This window comes from Canis lupus, chromosome 9, assembly GCF_011100685.1.
Source record: "Canis lupus familiaris isolate Mischka breed German Shepherd chromosome 9, alternate assembly UU_Cfam_GSD_1.0, whole genome shotgun sequence".
NCBI lineage: Eukaryota > Metazoa > Chordata > Mammalia > Carnivora > Canidae > Canis > Canis lupus.
The window spans coordinates 44087453-44113072 of NC_049230.1; the positions used below are offsets into that span (position 1 = coordinate 44087453).

The 25620-nt window shown below is 40.6% G+C and overlaps 1 protein-coding gene and 1 pseudogene across 30 annotated transcripts in view; both read left to right on the forward strand.

The window, feature by feature from the left end:
* Window positions 1–25620, forward strand: part of EFCAB5 (EF-hand calcium binding domain 5) — a 181311-nt gene that overhangs the window by 151054 nt on the left and 4637 nt on the right. For 8 of the 30 annotated variants that reach the window (XM_038548378.1, XM_038548377.1, XM_038548383.1 and 5 more), the window contains 5 exons: window positions 221–373; window positions 1860–1975; window positions 13779–14032; window positions 15182–15468; window positions 15855–15951. In XM_038548378.1, the coding sequence (XP_038404306.1) occupies window positions 221–373; window positions 1860–1975; window positions 13779–14032; window positions 15182–15468; window positions 15855–15951 (907 nt within the window). Of the gene's footprint in view, window positions 1–220; window positions 374–1859; window positions 1976–3172; window positions 3227–9015; window positions 9120–9380; window positions 9572–13778; window positions 14033–15181; window positions 15952–22674; window positions 22736–25455; window positions 25506–25620 lie in introns of those variants that run through there. The other 22 variants (XM_038548388.1, XR_005364727.1, XR_005364726.1 and 19 more) reach the window with 22 other exon arrangements.
* Window positions 10215–13038, forward strand: LOC102154403 (annotated as a pseudogene).

The following is a 25620-nucleotide window of genomic DNA, read 5'->3' on the forward strand; positions in this document are numbered from 1 at the left end:
CTGAAGGCAGATGCTTAACTGACAGAGCCACTCAGGTGCCCCTCACACCTTTGATTTCTTGAGATCCTTCTTTTGTTGTAAAATCTAGAACACTGCCTTTTGAGAACTGATAAGTAATTTGTCGGAAATAGATTATCATGAACTTATAAGAAAATCCAATTAATGCATTATTTTCTGGTTTTTAAAAACAAAAGAAAATTAAAATTTTCTGTCTCTACAGGGTGTTGCTAATGTCTTTAGCACTGCCTATCACTATGTCCACAGCAGGGAGCACATCCTGCATGTTGTGATTACTGGCATTGGCTGGCTCTGTGACATCACATCTGACATCACCGCCATCACTACATACTTCATTGAGCCTGGCCTAATGCAGGTAGGCAACGTTGGGCAGTATTAGACCTCTAATAGAGTTTCTAGATATATTATCTTGCTAATATTTTAAAACTATATTGAATTAGCTGTTAAAGCCACCTGGAGGGATCCCTGGGTGGCGCAGCGGTTTGGCGCCTGCCTTTGGCCCAGGGCGCGATCCTGGAGACCCGGGATCGAATTCCACGTCAAGCTCCCGGTGCATGGAGCCTGCTTCTCCCTCTGCCTGTGTCTCTGCCTCTCTCTCTCTCTCTCTCTCTCTCTCTGTGTGTGACTATCATAAATAAATTAAAAAATTAAAAAAAAAAAAGCCACCTGGAGACATATTTCCCAAAATCCCAATTCAAGATCCTTGGTTGTGGGACGCCTGGGTGATTCAGTGGTTGAGTGACTGCCTTCGGCTCAGGGCGTGATCCCAGAGTCCTGGGATTGAGTCCCACATCAGGCTCCTTACAGGGAGCCTGCTCCTCCTTCTGCCTATGTCTCTCTGCCTTTCTCTGTGTCTCCCATGAATAAATAAATAAAACCTTAAAAAAAAGATCCTTGGTTGTGAGTGACAAAAGTCCATCTCAAACTGCCTTAGGCAAAATTAAGGAATTGATTGACTGATGTGACCAAAATGAAGAAAGGACAGGAGTCAAGCTGCCTTCTGGGATGACCAGAACCAGGAATTCAATACCATTAGGGTTCTCTTGTGTTTTCTCTCTGCAGTTCTCGTGTTTGCTTCCCTCTACGCTTTGGCTTGGTCCTTCCAGCTTAAGATAGGCTTTCTCCACAGGGCAAGCCAAATGCTTAGTAACTGAAAAAGAATCTTTCCTTTTTGTTTCAATTTGGAAAACCCAAGAGAGCTCTTTTTAGTCTATCCTGAGATATGTCCCCCAGCTGGGGGTGGGGGTGGAGGAATTTACAGTAACTGATAGCCTCCACCAGAATCATATGGGTAAAGAGGGAAGAGATGAGGCACTGCTGTTTGGAAGGATATAATTACATCACACCAGTTTAAAAATGCCTATCTATAACATGATGAGTTTTTGCCAAATGTTTATTTTGCTTCTTTACACTTTTTCCCCCAAGTTTTTATTTAAACTCCAGCTAGTTAACAAACAGTGCAATATTAGTTTCAGGTGTAGAATTTAGTGATTTGTCACTTATATACAACACCCGGTGCTCATCACAAGTGCACTCCTTACTACCCCTCACCTGTTTAACCCATTCTGCATGCTCCCCCACCCCCCAATGGCCTACCTCCCCTCCTGTAACCATCAGTTCTCTATATTTAAGAGTCTATTTCTTGGTTTGCTTCTCTTTTTTTTCACACTTAATTTTATTAATTTTTTTAAAATATTTGTTTATTTAAGAGAGACGTGGCACGGGCAGAGAGGAGAAAAAAAATCCTGAAGCAAACTTCCTGCTAAGCACAAAGCCTGACATGGGGCTTGATTCCAGGACCCTGAGATCATGACCTGAACTGCCTCTCCCCTTCTCTCCAGGCTTCTTCCTCTCTGAGTGGTTGGACCAAGCTGATAAGGCCCTGGCCAAAGAGCAGAATCACAGAGCTCTCTGGCAGAATGAACAGACTGTGGAGGTGGAGAACGCATAGTCCCGGGTGCTGTTCCTAGGGGTGGGGTAGGAAAGGGAACTTCCAAGTGCCCTCAGAACTGGGGTGGGCCACCCAGTGTGTGGGGGTGGGGGCTGAGAACCATTCAGTGTGGGGAGCAGACCACCAGGTCTGATAGGCCACAGTCGGAGTGTTGGATCTGGGGAGGATTTGATTTGGCCAGTATCCATGCTTAAGAAGACCCTTTTTAGGGCCTGAAATTTCCCTTGTTAGGGAAATGATATCTAGGGCTCCATGAAGAAAGTTAAAATTGCCCACAGCAGTCAACAGAAAGCATGGCTTCTGGGGCATGTAGTTTTCACAATCACAATGCTGTGGACAAGATCATGAGAGTCACTATCCATCTGACTCATGTTATGGAGGTGAACAAGACTATCTCCAAAGTAGGGGGGAGGAGGACCATTCAGCAGCCCAGGGTCTGGGGAGCATCACAACTGGGCAGAGACCAGAACAGCCTGTCCAAAGCTGTAGTCAGGGGTTTATCCTAAGTGGAAACTAGGTGAGGTTTTGGTGTTGAAAATGGCTCAGGGTGGCTATAGGATACCTTTTTCCAACCACCTGACTGATAAATTCTTAAGCTTCTCCTTCCTCATCTGCAGCTCCTCCAATCTATTCTGCTCCCTTCTCCAGCCTGCTTTCTACCTCAAAAAGTAGACAGTATCAATAGGCTCCTTGGCTTCTGTTTAGGTTTGTCCAATGAGATGTATCAATAGGAGATTGCAGGGCAAAAGGAGAGTGAGGCTGGGGTGTTTTGCTTCTGGCAGTCTTTCTGCCAGCCTGCTGTGGGTTGGCTATGTTTTTCTACACCAGGTCCCACTGTAATCACCTAAGTCCTTAAAAGAATAGGACCTTTTCTGGCTGTGGTCCCTGAGAGATGGGAGGTTGGAAGAAAAACCAGAGAGATGGCAGGGGGTAAAGAATTGGACACTTGTTGCTGGTTCTGAGATGTGCAGGGCTATGTACAAAGATTGAGGTTTCTGGGAGTTAAGGGCAGTCCCCAGCAAACAGCAGGCAAGGAAACCAAGACCCCAGTATCTTACATCCCTAAAGTCTTGAGAGGGACAAGTGATTAACCTGTGTGCCTGGTTTGCTATCTTAAATCATATCAGTAGGCTTTTGAAAAAGCAAATGCCAGAGATTAGTCAATGATTGCTGCTTTCTACCTCATCACATTTCTTTTCTAAGGCAATACAGACTTTCTGCTTGAATGAGAAGGAAGGGGGAAGAGATTCTCAGGAGGAAAAAATATACAATACCACAATTAATGTTTCACAACTCATCATATATGATAGAAAGCAATTTTTTTTCTACCTCAGGCTTCAAAAATACTGTTATTTTGCCTAAAATATTCTCCCCACTTCACCCTGTAACCTTCAGATTCTACATGAAATAAACTACAAACATTGCCAAGGAATCAAAGTTTTTTATAAAATAGAAAATCATATCATGATTTTTTTGACAAGACCACCACTTTTTAAAAATATAATTTCTTCCAAAAATTATTTATGTTTAACAAAATTCCAAGAAAAAAATCCCAAAATTATTTCTTAAATTGACCAGAAAGCAATTTTTTTCTACCTCAGGCTTCAAAAATGCTGTTATTTTGCCTAAAATATTCTCCCCACTTCACCCTATAACCTTCAGATTCTACATGAAATAAACTACAAACATTGCCAAGGAATCAAAGTTTTTTATAAAATAGAAAATCATATCATGATTTTTTTTGACAAGACCACCACTTTTTAAAAATATAATTTCTGGGATCCCTGGGTGGCGCAGCGGTTTAGCGCCTGCCTTTGCCCCAGGGCGCGATCCTGGAGAGCCTGGATCGAATCCCACGTCGGGCTCCCGGTGCATGGAGCCTGCTTCTCCCTCTGCCTGTGTCTCTGCCTCTCTCTCTCTCTCTGTGACTATCATAAATAAGTAAAAATTAAAAATATATATATATAATTTCTTCCAAAAACTATTTATAAGTTTAACAAAATTCCAAGAAAAAAATCCCAAAATTATTTTTTAAATTGACCAAATTATTTTAATTTTAATCTGGAAGAAGAATAAATGCATGATCATAGCTAAGAAAATAAGGGATGAGAGGGAATTTACAGTCTTGGTCTGGGGAAGAACAGTTAACCCTACATCACAGGTTGAAACAACTGTGAAGTTGCTACAATGATGACATAATAATATAGAACTTCCCTGCACCAAAATTAAAGACAAAATAAATAACTTTAGTCAAAGTGGGACGAAATTGCCAATATTTAACAAAGAGTTAACATTGTTCTACACAACTTAGTAAGATTTTTTAAAAATCCAAAAGAAAAATAAAGACAAGTATACTAAAAAAAAATTTTTAAGCATATTCAATAAACATTGAAAAAAGTTCCATTCTATAATGAAATAAGTACAAAGTTAAGTAAAAGTAAACCTTTACCTATTAAGTTGAAAACAATTTTTTAAACTATAATTTGAAATGCCTTTTAGGGTACTTGATAGGATGAGCACTGGGTGTTATTCTATATGTTGGCAAATTGAACACCAATAAAAAAATAAATTTAATTTAAAAAATGAAATGTCTTTTAGACTCTAAATGGAGATATTAAATAGGCAGTTGAATATATGAACTAGTGTTTGGATAGAAATCCCCCCTAGCAAATAAATGGTATTTAAAACCATGAGACAACACGGTGAATGTATTTCATGCCACCAAATTCTATACTTTTAAATGGCTAAAGTGATAATATTATGCTATGTATATTTTACCATAATAACCAAAAGCAAAATAAAAACCATGAGACTAGATGGAATAACCAAGAGAATGAGCGAGGATAGAAAAGAAGTCTGAGGTCCAAGCCCTGAGATAATCCAAGTGTTTGGAATCATTGTGGCTCAAAATTATGTTAAAAAAAATAAAAAATAAAAAAATAAAAATTATGTTGACTTTGACCTATTATATGAAAAACATTTTGTATACTGACCCCTGACAAAAATACAAACACCACACACTTAAAACAGAAGTTTCACAAAACAATACCTACTTTTACTATTTGAGTATATTTTCTATTCTATTTCATTCTTAAAAAAAAATACTTGTCAAAAGAGAAAAGCGAGAGGATAAATACTAAATAATGTGTGATGCATCCTATAAGATACCTAGGAATAAATTTAATCAAAGAAGCAAAGGATCTATGCTCAGAAAACTATAGAACACTCTAGAAAGAAATTGAAGAAGACACAAAGAAATGGAAAAACGTTCCATGAACATGGATTAGAAGAACAAATATTGGTAAAATGTCTATGCTACCTAGAGCAATCTATACATTCAATGAAATCCCTATCAAAACACCATTAACTTTTTCACAGAGCTGGAACAAATAATCTTAAAATTTGTATGGAACCAGAAAAGACCCCAAATAGCTAAAAGAATGTTGAAAAAGAAAACCAAAGCTGTTGGCATCACAATTCCAAACTTCAAGCTCTATTACAAAGCTGTGATCATCAAGACAGTATGGTACTGGCACTAAAACAGCCATAGATCAATGCAACAGACTAGAGAACCCAGAAATGGACTCTCAACTCTATAGTCAACTAATTTTTGACAAAGCAGGAAAGAAGATCCAATGGAAAAAAGGCAGTCTCTTCAACAAATGGTGTTGGGAAAATTAGACAGCCACATGCAGAAGAATGAAACTGGACCATTTCCATACACCATACACAAAAATAGATTCAAAATGAATGAAAGACCTAAATGTGAGACAGGAATCCATCAAAATCCTAGAGGAGAACACAGGCAGCAATCTCTGTGACCTCAGCTGCAGCAACTTCTTGCTAGACATGTCACACCTCTCCAAAGGCAAGGAAAACAAAGGCAAAAATGAACTATTGGGACTCTGTCAAGATAAAAAGCTTTTGCACAGCAAAGTAAACAGTTGACAAAACCAAAGTCAACTGACAGAATGGGAAAGGATATTTGCAAATGTCTTATCAGATAAAGGGCTAGTATCCAAAATCTATAAAGAAGTTATCAAACTCAACACCCAAAGAAAAAATAATTCAAACAAGAAATGAGCAGAAGACGAACAGACATTTCTCCAAAGAAGACATAAAAAAATAAATGGCCAAGAGACACATGAAAAAATGCTAAACACCACTTGACATCAGGGAGACACAAATCAAAACCACAATGAGATACAACCTCACACCTGTCAGAATGGCTAGAATTAACAACTCAGGAAACAACAGATATTGGTGAGGATGCAAAGCAAAGGGAACCCTCTTACACTTTGGTGGGAATGCAAACTGGTGCAACCACTCTGGAAAACAGTATGAAGCTTCCTCAAAAAGTTGAAAATAGTGCTCTATGACCCAGCAATTGCACTACTAGGTATTTACCCCAAAGATACAAATGTAGTGACCTGAAGGGGCACCTGCACCTCAATGTTTATAGCAGCAATGTCCACAATAGCCTGACTATGGAAAAGAGCCTAGATATCCATTGAGAGATGGAGTAACTGGATGATGGACATTAAGGAGGGTATGTAATGTAATGGTCACTGAGTATTATATAAGACTAATGAATCACTTAACTCTACCTCTGAAACTAATAATAGTTAATTGATAGTCAATTAACTAATATAATTAACTAATATAGTTATTAATTGAATTTAAACTTAAAAAATCTTACAATTTTATTTTCAATTATATCTCAATAAAGCTGAAATTAAAAAATAATAAAAACAAAAAAAAGGAGAAAAATGTGTAATGCATAAAGTGAGAATGACAGATGCTAGTATCCCCACTTTCCAAAAGTTCATGTTAGGTCACTTCTCTTTTACAAAAGACCCTCATTAGTACCTGTTTTTGCTAACCGAAAGAAATCTGATGAGCAGTTTTGCTTTTATTTTTAGAAAGGCAAAAAGTGAAAATGGTGTTCAGCATTTGTTTTGCAGTGAGTCTGTAGAGCAGCAAGAGCGGCCCTATTAAGCTCTCCTCACCCCACAACTGCAGTCAGCATCAAGCCACCACACCTTCAAACTGTATCTGTGAGCATCTGTGCTTGATCTCAATTTATATTGTGCATCCATTAGCAAGATGTGCTCTAAAAGCCTGAGAGTCCAGGAATGCTCAAAAATCTCAAAAAATGTGTAAGTTATTAGTTTTTCACTTTATGCTGTTTTAGCTTATGAAAAGTTTCTTAGGTATGCTCTACTTTCAGATAGCGGAGCAAACCTGTATTGGAAAAGTAAGGGGGTGGGGAATAACAAGCCAGTAGCAGAACAAATAAAATGGGGGATAGTATCATTGCAGCTCTTTTTCTGAACAGTTTCCTGGAAATTTTTGACCAGAGTAATTATCTCATTACTGAATAATTACTGAGGCACTTGCTGAATTTATAGTTTCTTGGTCCAACTGAAATTAAATGAAAAGCTTATTATTAGGTATAGTATTTATGAGCCCCTTATTTTCTATATTATGCTTGTAGTCTTAACAGAAGTGGCCAGACTGACACAATTTTGGGGGAGAAGTGGAAACAGGAGAGGAATTGTTTAGTTTGGGCTAAAGATTTAAACCTAGAAACATAGTCACAGTGAGACTCTAAAAAATCATGTTAGTCTAATATATATAACACTAAATAAGCCATGGAAGAAAGAAATTAGTAAAAGCTGAATGCTCATTTGCCAACATCAGAGAATCTTTCTAGTTTGCTAAATACTCTGTGGAGAACACTTTTTGTCCAAAAAGTTTGAGGGAACACTTGAGGTCATCGCAAGAGGAAGCTCCATACTACACAGCAGTGTGCTTCTTCAGAGCACCATTCATCATACAGTCACTATTAATTCTATTATCAGTTTCCCTTTTAATCACAGAATTGTTTACAGGTGGAAATGAAAACCCCTTTTTATTTCTTCTAATTGAATTTGTCTTTTCTACAGTTTAGTATATTTTACAGGATATGTTAATCTTACTTTCTTATAAATAAACTAATCTCTACCAAAAAAGAAAGTTGGTGAGACTTATTCCAAGCTCATCTAATTGTATACATAAAATATGTGCAGTTTTTTGTTTATCAGTGATACTTCAATAAATCTGTTTTTAAAAGGCATTAAAATGGGGGGCTCAGTCAACTAAGCATCAACTCTTGATTTTGTTCAGGTCATGATCTCAGAGTGGGGAGATTGAGCCTTTTGATGACTCCACGCTTAGCATGGAGCATGCTTAAGATGCTCTCCTTCTCCCTCTGCCCCTCCCCATTTGTGTGCACTCTCTTGGTAAAGAAAAGAAAAGAAAAGAAAAGAAAAGAAAAGAAAAGAAAAGAAAAGAAAAGAAAAGAAAAGAAAAGAAAAGAAAAGAAAAGAAAAGAAAAGAAAAGAAAAGAAAAGAGAGAAAAGAAAGGCATTAAAATATTTTCACAACCCATAGGTTGATTATGACCTACAGTTTATAAATCTCTTAGAGGTGAGGAAGAGAAAGAAGCAGAAAGGAATATGAGTGATTCATAGGAGAACCTGAAGAGAGTGATGTCCCAAAAGCCAAGTGAAAAAAGTATGTCAAGAAGAGAGTTGTTCCCTGAGTCAAATGCTGATGTAGTGGAAGATAATGATTAGGGGTTAATCAGTGGATTTCACAATGAGAGAATCACTAGTGACCTTAACCATAATGGTTTTGATGAGATGGTGAAGACAAAGGTCTCATGGGAGAATATTTTTTATTGTTCTTATTTTCCTTGGACTTTTCTGTATTTTTCAAATGCTCTACATTGTACTTTTCACATAAAAAATAATATAAACACATGGTTTTATCAAAATTATTTAAAAAATAAGTTTCTGTGCTTAAAAGAATATTGTAATTTGAAATTTTTCTCTTGTGCACACCTTGTTCTTAATGGTATTAAATAAAATGTCTCAGATGCTTCAAGATAGAGATCATCTAAACTTTCCTAATTTTTTTCCTATTTTTCTGTTCCCAAAACCTTTACTGGGAAAATGAGGTCTAATTATTCCTCTCTATTGAAACTCCTTCATCTTTTCAAGGATTCAGACTATGTTTTACGCAATATGATGGTTACCAGACACCTGGGTCTAACAGAAATCCACAGGAACCCCCCTATAATTTTCAGGAAGACATGCATCTTCAGGTATGAGATACATCTTTATGCCTGTTTTGTTTGACTGCCAAAACACATTCCCCCTCCAAGTTAGCAGCCCTGAGAGACACAGCTTTTGCCTATTATTAGTATATACCTGAATCCTATTCCGATTGATTTTTAAAGAAAAATTCTTGTCTTTGTGGGACATGTTAACTCCTTCCCCCTTCAAGTCCTTTTTAAAACAGGTTTCATTGGTATTTTATATTAAAATTGCATGTTTTTAAGCACAATAAGTGTTTTATTTTCTAGGATTTCCTGGTAAACATGGAATTCAACAAAAAACCACCAGGACTGTGAAAAATACATACACTTACCCGAGCTCATCATCTTAATGTTAACAAGCCTGTGAATGTGTATTTTTCATTTAAAGACAGGCTGGGTGGCTCAGTCAGTTAAGTATCTGCCTTCAGCTCAGGTCATGATCCCAGATTCCTGGGATTGAGCCCCACATCAGGCTCCCTGTTTAGGAGACTTCCTGCTGCTCCCCCTGCTTGTGCTCTCTCTCCCTCTTTGTCAAATAAATAAAATCTTAAGAAAAAAAGGAAACCATTTGTTTAAAAAAATTTTTTTTAAGCAAATAAAGAAGACAGGCTGGGAACGTCTGTGTGGCTCAGTGGTTGAGCATCTGCCTTTGGCTTGGGGAGTGGTCCTGTGGTCCCAGGATGGAGTCCCACATCAGGCTCCCTGCATGGAGCCTGCTTCTCCCTCTGCCTATGTCTCTGCCATTCTCTCTCTCTCTGTGTCTCTCATGAATAAATAAAACCTTGGAGGAGGAGGAGGTGGAGGAGAAGGAGGAGGAGGAGGAGGAAGAGGAGGAAGAGACAACAGTCTGGGCAAAGGTGGGGAGGAAGCAGAGAATATGGTCTTTAATTAAAGTATCCAGTTCTGGATTATTTTGAGTGCCTTTCCCTGTGGGATGCAAGGAACATTGCCCATCCGTAGACAGGTGCAAAACAGATCTTAACAATGGACACACATATTGCAAAAATTGAGTAGGCAGTAACCAATCTCAGTTCAGAGGGCTAATTTGACATTGAAGTACATGCGGTAATTAGTATATGTGCTGCCGAAGCGGAGCACCACATGCGGTAATTAAATTTTAGTGTGGCCTCATACCTAAATGTTCATTCAGGTTTAAGCTCTTTTCCACATACTTATTCCTTGTGCTGGTCAAGCGTTTTATCAGAGTCCTTGTGACACCCAGACTCATTACCTTTGACTCCTGTGTGTAACTTAGAACAGTTGCATTTTGAGGAACTTTGTTGACCAATCAGCTTTATTGTTATGCCTGGCAAGTTTAGCATGATGCATCATTACTATGGTAAAGACACAGATTGGTGGCTTAGCAGCAGGAAGGGGTGTGAACAGCAAAAAAAAAGAGGATATAATCTTACCTGGCATTATAGGATTGATGTTATGAGCCATAAATGTACTTTTTGAGGCTATGCAAACACCAACATTTTTACAAATATCTCAGAAGAATGACATCTCAATATCAATGTAGACTAGGAAGGGGGTTAAAGAGGTTAAAAGAAAAAGAGAGAGATGTGTCTGTGTGTCACTAGAGACAGAAGCATCTATACATTTCAATGAGAATCTCAGGCCCCTTGAGGAAGTACTGCCGCTGCTACCCAGATCCCTAATATATTTTTTTGCCAGCTGCTGCAGGTACAGCTGCTAATGACTCACACCATAACTTGCTCTGGAGGAGTGCCCTTGAGTGATGGGAGCCCCTTACTAGGTGTGTCTCACAGTTATGTAAACACACACTCAAAGCATCTTAGAGCCAATGACTGCTTCAAGGTGGGGCAAATTCTTTGGCACAATTTGCCTTCCAGAGCTCCCTTGGAATAGGACTGAGGTTAGCCTTCGCATTCTTTTTTTTTTTTTTTTTTTTTTAAGATTTTATTTTATTTGGAGGCGGGGAGGCGGGAGGGGAGGAGTGGAGACAGCGGCGGCGGCTCAGGGGGGCGGGGGCAGGGAGCCCCGGGAAACTGATGGGGTCGCCGGGGATCTTGGGTGAGGGGGAGGTGGTGAAAGGGCAGCCGTTCAACGTGGGTCCGCGCTACACCCAGCTGCACTACATCCGCGAGGGCGCTTACGGCATGGTCAGCCCAGCTTACGACCACGTGCGCAAGGTTCGCGTGGCCATCAAGAAAATCAGCCCCTTTGAGCATCAGACCTGTTGCCAGCGTACACTGAGGGAGATCCAGATCTTGCTGTGCTTCTGCCATGAGAACGTCATTGGCATTCGGGACATTCTGCGGGCGCCCACCCTGGACGCCATGAAGATGTCTACATTGTGCAAGACCTGATGGAGACAGACCTATACAAGCTGCGCAAAAGCCAGCAGCTGAGCAACGACCATGTTTGCTACTTCCTCTACCAGATCCTGCGAGGCCTCAAGTATATCCACTCAGCCAATGTGCTCCACCAGGATTTAAAGCCCTCTAACCTGCTCATCAACACCACCTGTGACCTTAAGATCTGCGATTTTGGCCTGGCCGGGATTGCCGATCCTGAGCATGACCACACTGGCTTCCTGACAGAATATGTGGCCACACGCTGGTACCGGGCTCCAGAAATCATGCTTAACTCTAAGGGCTATACCAAGTCCATCGACATCTGGTCTGTGGGCTGCATTCTAGCTGAGATGCTCTCCAACGGGCCCATCTTCCCTGGCAAGCACTACCTGGACCAGCTCAACCACATTCTAGGTATCCTAGGCTCCCCATCCTAGGAGGACTTGAACTGTATCATCAATATGAAGGCCCGAAACTACCTACAGTCTCTGCCCTCCCAGACCAAGGTGGCATGGGCCAAGCTTTTTCCCAAGTCAGACTCCAAAGCCCTTGACCTGCTAGACCGGATGTTGACCTTTAACCCCAACAAACGGATCACAGTGGAAGAAGCACTGGCTCATCCCTACTTGGAGCAGTACTACTACGACCCAACAGATGAGCCAGTTGCTGAGGAGCCTTTCACCTTCAAAATGGAGCTGGTGATCTACCCAAGGACCGTCTGAAGGAGCTCATCTTCCAGGAGACAGCCCGCTTCCAGCCTGGGGCACTGGAGGCCCCCTAGTCTGGACAGACACCTCTCTTCCTTGGGGCCTGGCTCTGCCTCCTGCCTGCCCCTCCCCTGCCAGACTGTTAGGAAATGGGCACTGTGCCCCACCCAGACCCCAGATGGCCCAGGTCCGGGCAGAGGGTGCACCTGGCCACCTTCCACGGCTTTGCTCTGGTCTCCTGCTCCAGGCAGGCCAAGGCTCCCTCTGCCCCGCCTCCCCTCCCAGGACCTGAGGGGCTTAGGTGGCCCCAAAGTAAATCGCCCTCTGCTGCTTGCCTTCGTCTACCCCAGCTATCCCAGTCTCTGGTAGTTCTGGAATGGAAGGGCTCTGGCTGCCCGAGACCGACTGAAGGGTGGTGGGGGTATGGGGGACACTGACCCATTAAAACCTCACCCCTTTTTCCCTGAAGGAATATTCCTGAGGCTCCAGGGCTAGTCCCCCTGAGGGGCAGGGCCCAGGCCTAAACCCCCTCCCCCAAAGCTGCCACATCTAACACCCCCTGCTGCCTCTATATGTGGGTGAACAGAAGTGGAGCTGGGGGCACGAGGACAGCCTGGTGCTCCTGCCCACCCCTGTGCCTATATCTAATATATAAATATAGAGATGTGTATATTAAAAAAAGATTTTATTTTATTTTATTTATTTTATTTTATTTATTTATTTATTTTTTAATTTATTGAGAGAGAGTGTGCTCACGAATCGGTGGAGGAGCAGGGAGAATCTCAAGCAGACCCCCCCGCCCAGCACTGAACCCGACGTGGGGCTCAGTCTCAAGACCCTGAGATCATGACCTAAGCCAAAATCAAGAGTTGGATACTTAGGAAACTGAGCCACCCAGGTGCCCCTAGCCTTCACATACTTATTACATTTTTATTTTATTTTAATCAATTAACATATAGTGTATTATTAGTTTCAGAGGTAGAATTCAGTGATTCATCAGTCTTATATAATTCCCAGTGCTCACTACATCACATGCCCTCCTTAATGTCCATCACCCAGTTACCCAATCCCCTCCTCTCCAAGGACCCAAGACCAAGGCAGACGCTTAACCAACTGAGCCACCCACGTGCCCCTAGTCTTCACATTCTTAATTAGCTTCTCCTTCCCTTTTCTACTTTCCTCAGACCTTTATAGGTTTTCCCAGAAAGCACTTCCTCAATAAATCCTTTGCATAAACATTCCTGTCTCAGGCTCTGCTTCTAGGGAGCCTGACCTACCTAACATACTCCCTGTTCCTTCTGGCATTCAACAGATACGTACTGGACAATATGTAAACAAACAAACAAAAAACCCCAAATACCTTCAGAAAAGCATAAGTCTAGCAAAGACAATAAAGCAGAGCAGCATGCTGGAGAGTGACCTTAGATGGCTTGATCAGAGAAGGCTTCTCTATCAGATGAGTGAACTGAGGGAGAGAGCTCTGTGCAATCACAGAGAGGAGCAGTGCAGGCAGATGGAATAAGGGCTGGTGCGGCTGCAGCACTGTTGGCACAAAAGAGTGATTCAGGACATTTGGGTGGAATTTTATGAGCAGGCTGATGTTTTATGTCCTCATGCTTATTTGGTTTTGGTTTCAGAGACTTCCTCTTTAAATGTACAGACAGTTCCGAAGTTGTCTTGGCCTCTGTCTGTGGAGAAAACCACATACTAATTCCACTCCGTGAGAGAACAGGAAAAGCTTTGGGAGTTCTTGATTTTAACATTGGCAAGAGTAAAATGTTATTGTATCGAGAATTTAAAGACCTACAGAAAATGATGAAAGTGGTCCAAGCTGCCTGCTACGAAATACTGGGCGAATTATCTGGAGAAATAAAGAAAAACTATATCCTAGGTATCGTGAGTGAGGCAACAATCTCAATTCATGGGTTTAATAAATACCAAAGGAATCACAGAAGGGTGCATTTTCTAAATGGAATGACAATATACAGCTCTTTCTAAGTCAAAGAAATTCCCTCATGCAGTCTTGGGCTAATGAGTATGGTCTATAAATTAGAGCGAAGGGCACGAATCTCACCTCCTTGGCTGGAATCATGGTGTAGAACTGGAAGGGGGCTCATAAAAGCAATGTAGAACTGGCATTTATCAAATGCCCCATTGTATATCGAGTGCTTTAAATATGTAATTTCAATTAGTCCTTACCATAATAACTCAGGCGAATGGTGATAACTCATTTTATAGGTACAGAAAGTAAAGTTCAGAAAAACAAAACAACTTGCACCAAACCACACAGTTAACAAGTGGTGAAGCCTGGATTTGCACCCCAGTTTGGGTGTTCTTTCCACTGTATTACACAGCACTAATTCAATGGAACATTTTGTTTTACAGATAAAGAAGCTAAAGCCCATGAAAGTAATGATCCAATAGCAAGCTAATGGCAGAGCCAAGACTAGACCCTCATGCCTGGGATTCCACACCCATGAGGCTACTCTTAGCACAAAACCAGTTTGGGCATAAGAGAGGGAAGAAGGAAGCATGGAAACCTTTAGCTACCTAGGATGGAGTAAATAGAGTAATGTGTGGGATTAATCTGAGAGGTTTCTTGCCATTAGGTAAGGTGGGTTAAGAAGAAAAAAGAACAAAATTCATGTCTTATAAGCATCCACTATGTACTTATCCACTAAGCACTTTTACATATATCACCTCATTTAATTCCCGCAGATCACCAGGGAAGTAGGGATCAGCTCCATGCTCACAGAGAGGAAAAGGGGGTTCAGAAAGACAAAAGGGAGAGAGTAGGTATTCAAACTAAGGTCCAACCTCAAAACCTGAGTTTTTACCTTTCCTTAAAGCCTCTTCCTGTGAGCTTCAGGTATAATTTCATTTCCATGTTTTGATTTCATGACTAGAGAAACTAAGATTGTTTAAAACCATAGGATATGGCCTTTTTCCTGGAAAAAAAGAAGTGTACTGTATATGCTCAGAATGCTCTGAAAAACTAATATATGTACTGAATGTGGGGAATGTCACCCTATTGTTTCAGAGATTGAAAATGTAGGAGAAGTCCAGCGGGCAGGAGTTCTCTTTTTCCGAATCATGCTACAAGAGCTGCAAGAAAGCCTCCGATTGCTTACCTCCATAGACTTTGTATCACTGTTGATCTATGATTATCATATTCCAGCAGAGTCCGTATCTCTACCAGACAGCAAGACCCAGGAGTTGGAAGCCAACATAAAGCTAGTACAGGACATCCTGATAGGGGTTATTTTGTTCATCCATCCAGAGTTGGAATTATCAAGTGAGTTTGGAAATTGGGAGAAGTGTAAACTGGTAAGTTTTTAAAAGTACTCTCTTTACTGAAGAATAACACACACAGGTTTCGGTCTACCAATAATAATTGTACAAATCCTAAATGTACAAATGCAAGGATTTTCATACAATGAACATTTTTAACCAGCATCTAGATCAAGAAACATTAGCAGCATCCCCAAAACCTTCCTTTGTATCCTCTCCCATACACCCCGCATCACACATTCGTACACACACCCACACACACCCCAGAGTGACCAGATCAGAATCATTCCTGACTTCTAACACCATAGATTGGTTTTGCCTGTTTTAAAATGTACATAAATGGAATTATGTAAACTGGTGAATTGGGTACTCTACTTCCACTTGCTGGTGCTCCCCCATCACTTTTGTTCTTTTGTTCACAGTATGTTAGCAGATATTTAGTCGAGAATATTTGTGACTTTGATCCAACTGCTAAGCATGTGGAAGTTAATTTACAGCTCATTGGTGAATATATCAGAGGTAAATTTACACTTAATTGTGGTCTAAATCTAACAGCAATAAAACATGGTTGCAATTCAGATATACAGATTTTTTTTTACAATAAAGTAAGTGGCTTATAAAATCAATTTTTAGGAGAAACAGTTCTGATAGTAGTCTTAAAAGGAGGGATATTGGGATCCCTGGGTGGCGCAGCGGTTTGGCGCCTGCCTTTGGCCCAGGGCGCGATCCTGGAGACCCAGGATCGAGTCCCACGTGGGGCTCCCGGTGCATGGAGCCTGCTTCTCCCTCTGCCTGTGTCTCTGCCTCTCTCTCTGTGACTATGATAAATAAATAAATAAAAAAAATTAAAAAAAAAAAGGAGGGATATTTGTTTATGATCGACTGTATTCCCCGAAGTGACTATTCATGCCACACATTTGAGAATTCTGAGTCACATCCATCTCCCACTTATTTAACTACATTACATTATTTACTAAAAGAAACAAAAGTAGGGGCACCTGCGTGGCTCAGTCCATTAAGTGTCTGCCTTCAGCTCAGGGCCCTGGAATGGAGCCCCGTATCAGGCTCCTTGCTCAGTGGGGAGTCTGCCTTTCCCTCTCCCTCTGCCTGCCACTCCCCTGCTTGTGCTCTCTCTCTCTCTCCAAGTGTCAAATAAATAAATAAAAATCTTAAAAAAAAAAAAAAAGTGAATAGGGGTTGTAGTGAAGATGGGAAACAAGTACATTAAGGAAAAAAGGCTTACCTTTTAGGTTTCAATGAAGAACCAAAGGAAAAACAGATCTTGAGTCTTTATAGACTACTAACAGACTTTTTGGAAAAGTAGAATCAGCAGGAATCAAGAATAGGGAAGCTCCCAGGTTGGAGAAGGTGACGAGCTCTTCGGCCACAGAGAACTACCACATGTAACAGTAAATATCCAGAGTGAAATAGGTGAAGAGATTAAGAATACACTTATGATGAGCACTGAGTAATGTATAGAATTGTGGAATCACTGTACTGTGCACCTGAAACTAATATAACACCGTCTGTTAGCTATACTGGAATTAACATTTTTTTAAAAGAGTAAATATACACATAGAAGCATACATTCTTCCAGGCGTGTATGTTATCTCACCAAAGACTTCAGGCTGTTTGTGTGAATGGGCCAAAAAGGAATAAATTTAAATTTTATTTCTTTTTTGATTACTTATGAAAAACTAATCATCAGTTGAGATGATGGCTCTGTAGAAATTGTTCACTAAACCTGTCCCTTTCCTCACCTTCTCCCTCTGCTACTGTTCGTGGAGACTCTGCGCCAAGTCAGAAGGGTTTCTTGACTTCTGTGATACATATATGAGGCCTAGAAGCTCAGATCCAGAGAGACTCCAAGGAGAATAGGAGGGGAAAGGCAACCAGAGGAAGACACTCACTCCTCAGGGGTGTCTGTGGTAGTGGAAGCTTATAGCACAGTGGAAGGATGTAGCAGTGAGCCAGGGCAGATGGATAAGGGAGAAAGATGTTTTAGCCTAGGAAGGCAAGACAGTCTCAGAAGTTTGGGAGTGCTAGAGAGAGGAGGGAACATGAAATCCAAAGAAAAGTTAACATGAGTTCATGTGGACCATTAGTGTGATATGAACAAGATTAGAATTTCTATTTGGAATGGCTTCTACTGTAGCCTTGTGACTGGGCTGATTTCATGGAAGCCTCTGAATTCACAGATGTCACAGGTATCACTTCTTCTAAGGTGTTATTCAAGGGAAATAGTAATAACAGCAACAACAAAATTAATACTCTGTGACTATCTTGTTCCATACTTGTTCACTCTTCATTCGCTAATGACTTAAAACCCAGAAGAAATATTCTCTATATTGGTTACCCTTTTTTCCTTTAAAGTAGATTCACTCCCTACCATGAGCTCCAGCACACCCTCCCACTCCATGTGGGAAACTCTCCCTGAGCCCCTGCTCCACTTTGGTCACCCCCAACCTGCCAGCTCCTTGGCCAAGAGCCAGACCCTGCTTCCAGGGACACTCATGTCCTCTCAGACTGCTGTTTTCCTTCTTGGGCAAGGACGCAGGCACTCACCACTGAACAATCTAGTCCTTCTGTCAGACGGAAGCTGAGGATGGGGAGCAAGCCCATCCACTCTCCATCTTGCAATGGTGTTCAGGATTTGGCTCTTGCCGTAAATAAACTCATCCTCAGATAAAGACTTATTCTGTGACATCATCCCAGTGCTTTAAGGGAATCTCCTCAGGTTCCACCTCTAACTTCCCTATCAGAACTACCCCCCCACCCCCACCCCATAGTCTTGTATAGCTCCTTTGCTTGAGGAAACATGCCAATTTCCGCCTCCTTTGCCTGACCCCACTTTAAATTGTATAACCAATTCGTGAGCTGCCTTGATCGCCAGTGCTCCCACTTTATCTTTTCCAACAGTGTCCTCAGGTGGCAGGAATTTTAATTGCAGTTGGATTCAGCCAGAGCTCCAGAGCTCCTAGCCTCCCCTACAACCATTGCCAGAGCTCTAGTATTATAGTCTCTGCTACAATCAAGAAAGTCCATAGGCCACCCAGATACCAACCTTCTCTCCTTCATTTGCAATTGTATTTGGAGATTCTAAGCTCCCCAGTTGGGGAAAGGAAGGGGAACTTTTGGGGGCACCTTTCTGTTTGTGCTGAAAAAAGAGGAGACTTCTGGCAGGGCAATTTGTTGCTTGAAATTTATCTGAGCCTCCTAGCGGTGTCAGTTAGGGCCCTACTCAATAACCCTACCCAGCATGAAATACCACCAACAATGTTTGTCCCTTCTGCCCATGTTGGGGAGGGACTGTTAACAGCTCCTAACCCATCAAGCCTTTCAAACTAATGATTTTGCCAAGAAGATAAAATCAGGGCTGGTGGTGCACCCATAGTTTCTTAGGACTTCTGTTGCCAACTTTTTCACCCTATTCCATCCTAGTTTTAGAAAGGCATATATATTTTTTAATGTTTAGAAAAGGTATATTTTTTATTATTTTTGTCCTAGATTTATTGAGGCATTATAACATATAACATTGTATTAGTCTAAGGTGTACAACATAATGATTTGATTGTGTATATATTGAGAAATTGTCACAATAGGTTTAGTTAACATCCATCACCTCACATAGTTATAAGATTTTAAAAAAATAAAAATAAAAAAATAAAAATAAAAAAATAAAAAAAAAGATTTTTTTTCTTGTGATGAGAACTTTTATGATCTACTCTCTTAGCAACTTTTTTTTTATTGGAGTTCAATTTGCCAACATATAGCATATCACCCAGTGCTCATCCCGTCAAGTACCCCCCTCAGTGCCCGTCACCCAGTCACCCCAACCTCCACTACCCCTTGTTCGTTTCCCAGAGTTAGGAGTCCAAAGTGGAGTGGGGTGCCCACCTCCACTATCCCTTGTTCGTTTCCCAGAGTTAGGAGTCTCTCATGTTTTGTCATCCTTGCAACTTTCAAATATATGGCATAGGATTGTTAACTATAATCCCAAGGCTGTACATTACATTTCCAGAATTTATTTATCTTATAACTGGAAGGTACCTTATGACCACCTTCACTCATTCCCCCACCTCCTAATCCCTGTCTCTGGTAATCACTAATCTCTGTTTCTGTGAGTTCAGTTCTTTCAGATTCCACACACAAGTGAGATCATATAGCACTTGCCTTTCCCTGACTTATTTCGCTTAGCATAATGACTTTGAAGGTCCATCCATTTTGTTACAAATGACAGGATTTCTTTCTTTTTATGGCTGAATAATATTTCATTGTATATATGTACACCACATTTTCTTCATTCATCCATCGATGGACACTTTGGTTGTTTACATGTCTTGGCTATTGTAAATAATGCTGCAACAAACATGGAGGTTCAGATATCCCTTTGAGATAGTGATTTCATGTCCTTTGGATATATACCCAAAAGTTGGATTTGCTGGATCATATAGTGCTTCTATTTTTAAAATTTTGAGGAACCTCCCTATTGTTTTTAAAGTGGCTCTACCAATTTACATTCCAACAGTGTACAAGGGTTCTATTTTCTCCACACCTGCATCAATACTTGTTACTTCTTTTCTTTTTGATAATAGCTATTCTAACAGGTGTGATGTGATATCTCATTGTAGTTTTGATTTGCATTTCTAGAAAGGGGTATTTTATTATATTCTGGTAGAAGTCCAGGCAGCAGAATCCCGCCTTTAGATTGGGGCATCTCTGAAGGATCATTGGGTAGCTTTGTTCAGTGGGCTTGGCTTCTAAGGCTGTGCCACTGCACATGAATGTTGCTGACACACTTTCCTGTCAAGAACCCAGTGACTCTGGTGACCACTGGACCAGGACCCAGACAGCTGTGCATACAGTAGTACATTAAAAGCCTCTGTCACTTTGCCTGAAGTGACAACCTTCAAAGAAGGCCTGAACCACCTTCTCAAGGATCTATTCTCCCCACTCCACTTTGGACATCTGCTGCCAATCTTGTCTGCTCTTTCTGTAGGGTATCCCATACCTGTCCCATGTCTGCCTTCCAGGGGGTTGGGACAGATGGTGTCTACCAGGAAATGTTCTTGGACCTGGAAGCAAGAAGAACACTGCCTTTCATTTCAAGTGTGACCATAATCACTTTGCTATATAGAGTCTGTACTTCTGCCAAGTGGCCATACTTCCTCCCCATGCCTAAATCCAAGGGTCTCTTAAGTCCACAGGCACTGGTCTCTGCAAGAGTTCCCCAGACCCTTCACTTCCCCTGCAAGAGCCCTAGAGTTCCTCCTATGCCAAAGCAGCCTGAGCCTCAGTGCTGTTACCATCTATCTATCTTATCTATAAAGAAATTTTCTTATCTATAAAGAAATTTTCCAGCTTCCTCAAAAAAACACCATGATGATCCTCCAAAGATGGCAATGGAGGGAGATACCCCACCATCAGAGGAAAGGATTGCTGGACTCCTAGGCCTGATTAACTCTGTTTTCAAGATTCACCTTCCCCAGGTGATCTTGACCTAAGTGCTATTGCCACCACCATGGTGGCTCTAGCAAGTGCTATTCTCTAACTCCCTCCATTACAAGAATGGGACAGGACTCTCTCCTTCATTCCCCACTGCACAGCTGAATATGAGACAGGAATCTTTCACAAGATTCTCCCACTTTCCAGAAATAATCAATATGAATACAGTGCTGAATTGAATCTGCAGCTGTGAGGATGTGCCTGATTCTTTTAAACAAGTCAAAGTGAAATGGATTACGAGATACCAAGAACATTGTTTTGCCCTACTAATTAGGACACTCTGTATATTATCATTAGTTTGGATTTACATTCTCTACCACCTTCTTAGACCTAGTTTCTTGGATGGTGATTACTTCTGGAATTTTTTGTTTTCCTACCTGTTGGACAAAAGCTGCAATCACAGTTAGATGTGGGTTTAGCAGGGAGCCTGGAGTGTGCCATTTATGAAGTGCTCACAGATTTCAGGTTCTAGAGGAGGAGACATCCAGTTTCAGAAGATTCCTTTTGTCCTGGAAAAAACTCTTAAAGGCACCTGTTAGTGAAGATACTGAACAAGTACTCATTCACACACTGTTTGGGAAACTATTTTAGGGTTCAGTAAAGACTTGGGGCCTGGATGCTTGACCCATTTCCCCTGCACGCAGACCCCTTCCATCTCCAGTCCAAGTCCTCCAGGGGGAAAGAAGAAAAAAAAAATCAAATAATCAATTCTCTTTCTGCTCCTATCACCTCTTTTGATTTTAAACTTTTATTTTCCAACAATAGTTTTTGAATTTAGAGAAACAACATGGTTTAGTTGTCTGGGTACCATCACTGATGCTTTAATATCTGATAAATCTGCTAAAGATCAGTTTAATGACAACATTTTTCTATTTAAGGCAAACATAATTTTCAAGAGTTCCTTGACACATTTTTTTAAACTTTGGTAGATGTTAAGTAATCTTTTATTGCAAAGGATTATAAAAATTTTATTTTTATTAAAGTATTTTAAAAGGTCAAAAAGAACTAAAAGCCTTCTAACAAGAGTCAACTCTTTTAACAAAAGTTCCCCTCACCAGAGGTAATTCCTTTTGACTCTTTTGACTGTTTCTTCTTTTTTTTTTTAAGATTTTAATTTATTTATTCATGAGAGATAGAGGCAGAGACATAGATAGGCAGAGGGAGAAGCAGGCTCCTCGAGGGGAGCCCAATGCAGGGCTTGATCCCAGGACCCCAGGATCACGACCTGAGCAGAAGGCAGACACGCTCAACCACTGAGCCACCCAGGTGCCCCTTGACTGTTTCTTCTGACATTCACACATTTCTGTGTTTCTAATATACAATATTGCTATCTTTTCATTCATCAATTTTAAACCTTTTCAGTTGATTTCCTCTTATTATAGATGAAAGTTTAGCCCTGTTGTACCACCATTCTCTTATCCTATCCTCCCAATGTAATTACATTACCATTTGGGGTTAAATAAAAATGCAGTGTTTACATGATTTTACAGCTGAACACTGTAACATATTTAACTGCTCCTTTTTCATTTTTTGTTTTTCCTGAAGTAAATAATTAGCTCTTATTTTTTTAATTGCTAAGTTTTCTTTGTATTTCCTGATAATTCCCACTCCATCCATTTGTCTTTTCATATAACTTCCCAAAAGGAAAATTTGGGGGAAAGTTTTAACTTTTTTAGTTCCATTTTTTTTTTTTTTTCTTGATGACATCTCTTCTAGAGATCTTAATTCTCTTTCTAGGGCTGCCTGGGTGGCGCAGCGGTTGAGCTCTTCCTTTGGCCCACGGCACGATCCTGGAGACCCGGGATCCAGTCCCACATGGGGCTTCCTGCATGGAGTCTGCTTCTCCCTCTGCCTATGTCTCTGCCTCTCTCTCTCTCTGTGTATGTGACTATCATAAATAAATAACAATTTAAAAAAAATTCTCTATCTAGGGTCTTCCCCGCACCCCAGATCTGCTACTCAGTTGCCTTCCTGAAATGCATTCTGCTGCTATCATAGGAATTTACTTTGCCTTATTCTGAGGTAGCACATCTCCAGCAGTTTTCTGAGAAAAAGTGGGCGAATGGTAAATTTTTTGAGACCTTTCATGTCCGAAAATGTTTTTATTCAGCCCTCACATTTGATCTGTTGTTTGCCAGGAAACAATCTTGAAGACAATGCCTCATTGTCTTTTTTGAGAAATTGATATAATTCACATACCACAAATTTCACCAATTTATAGTGTATCATTCAGTAGTTATTAGTATATCTACAAGGCTTTGCAATCATCACCACTATCTAATTTTAGAATATTTTCATGACTCCAAAAAGAAACTCTGCACTTATTAGCAGTTACTGTCCCTTGCTTCTCTCTACCACAGCCCCTGGCAACCACTAATCTACTTTCTATCTCTAAGATTTGCCTATTCTAGCTAGACATTGCATATAAATGGAGTCATACAATAGGTGGCCTTTTGTATCTGGATTCTTTCACTTAGCGTAATGTTTCAAGGTTCATCTTTGGTCTATGTATCAATATTTCATTCATGTTTTATGACTGAACAGTATTCTATTATATGGGTATACCAAATTTTATTTATCCATTTATCAGTTGACAGACATATGGGTTGTTCCTACTTTCTGGATATTGTATGTAACGCTGCTATGAAGTTTTTTTTTTACAAGTTTTGTGGGAGCATATGCGTTCAGTTCCCTTGGGTGTCTAACAGGGGGTGGAATTGCTGAGTCATAGGGAAACTATGTTTAACTTCTTGAGGAGGTAGCTCCATTGTCTGAAAAAGCTTGGAAACTACCAAGATTGCTGTTGAGAAGTCTAAAGCCTTTCTGAAATCTGATTCTGGGCATTGTGACCTTTTCTTTTTTGTTTGTAGTTTTGTTTCTTTCCAGAAGCTGGAGAATCACCCCCCTTTCCTCCAAGACTGAAATTTCATAATGCTGCTATGCCTTGATATAGGGCTGTTTTCATCTACTGATCTGAGCATTCACTGGGCCTTTTTTCTCTTGTGAAACTCGGGTCCTTAAGTTCTGTGTGTTGTCTTCCATGGCATCACTGTTGCTACTGCATAAAGGTACCCTGCTGAGGAGGTGGGTGGAGACTGAAATCTAACCAGGATTCTATTCACTAAACTGTGCGCCTTAGCTTAAGGCTATGTCTGCTTACAGGAGGGGCATCCTTTTCTTTCTGCCTCTTTTTCTGCTTACTGAGCTGCACTCACAGAGTGTATTCATCCATGGTAGGTGTCTTTTTCTCATTTACACAAAGGTAACCTAGAGGGTGGTGACACCGCCCTCCCTCTTTGAAACTCCCATTATTCAGACATTGGATCTCCTAGATTAAGTCTCTCAAATCCCTATATTTTCTCTCCTATTTTCCATCTTTTTATTTCACTTTCTGAGACCTTCTGTCAACCTGATCTCCTAATCCTATCGAATCCTTGTTTCTGCATGTTTTAATGTCTAAGAGCTTTGGTTCTCTAAATCTTTGCTTTGTACAACATCTTGTTCATGTTTCATGAATGCAACATCTTATCTCTCAGAGTATTAACAATAATTATTTTTTGAAGGTTTATTTTCTCTGTTGTTTCTCCTTTCTTTCTGTTTTACTGTTTTGGTCTCTGTATCTCATCTCTACATCACACCAATGGACAAGTTCCTTCTCCAACACTAGCTGTTTCTCAAAGAGGGTAACATAGAAAGTCTTTGGACTAGGGACTTCAGACACAGTCGAGAACGGAGAGTACCAGAGTGAAAACAGGGACAACCTGAGTCTGTTTACTGAATATAGAGACCTCTATATTCTAAGTTTTCCCACCAAGCTCTAGGCAAAAAGGAGAAAACAAAAGGAGCAAACAACTGATACCTATATCTTTGGGGTATAAGAAAAATATTATAGGACTTTTATTTGTAATTATTTTATCCCATCATTGCCTACTTTCTATTTTTTGTTTTTAAATATTTTAAAATGAATAATTTATGGGGTGCTTGTGTGGCTCAATAGGTTGAGCATCTGCCTTTGGCTCAGGTCATGATTTCAGGGTTCTGGGATCAAGCCCCATGTCGGGCTTTCTGCTCAGAGGGGGTCTGCTTCTCCCACTCCCTCTGCCTGCCACTCCCCCTGCTTGTGCTCTCTCTCTCTCTAATAAATAAATAAAATCTTTAAAGAAACTAAAAATTAAATGAATAATTCATAAATATACATATATTGGGGCCCATGCTTAACATTGTTACTGAGGAAAGCACATAATCAAAACAGAGTTCAGAGGCCACTGCATTAAACTATGAATTTTTGTACAGTAAATCACATTGATTTCAATTCTCGCATTTGATTTATAGCTATATCATGAAAACAAGCCAATACAATGTAATATCTTACAGAAATTTTGCTTATTTGGTCCTGGGGTCCTGGGATCACGTCCCACATCAGGGTCTCTGCTCAGCGGGGAATCTGCTTCTCTCTCTCTCAAATAAATAAATAAATAAATATATATATATAAGTCTTTTTATTTTTATTTTTTTAAGATTCTATGCATCTATTCATGAGAGACACACACACAGGGAGAGAGGCAGACACAGGCAGAGGGATAAGCAGGCCCCACGCAAGGAGCCGGATGCGGGACTCAATCCCGGGACTCCAGGATCGAGCCCTGGGCTGAAGGCAGGCACTAAACCGCTGAGCCACCCAGG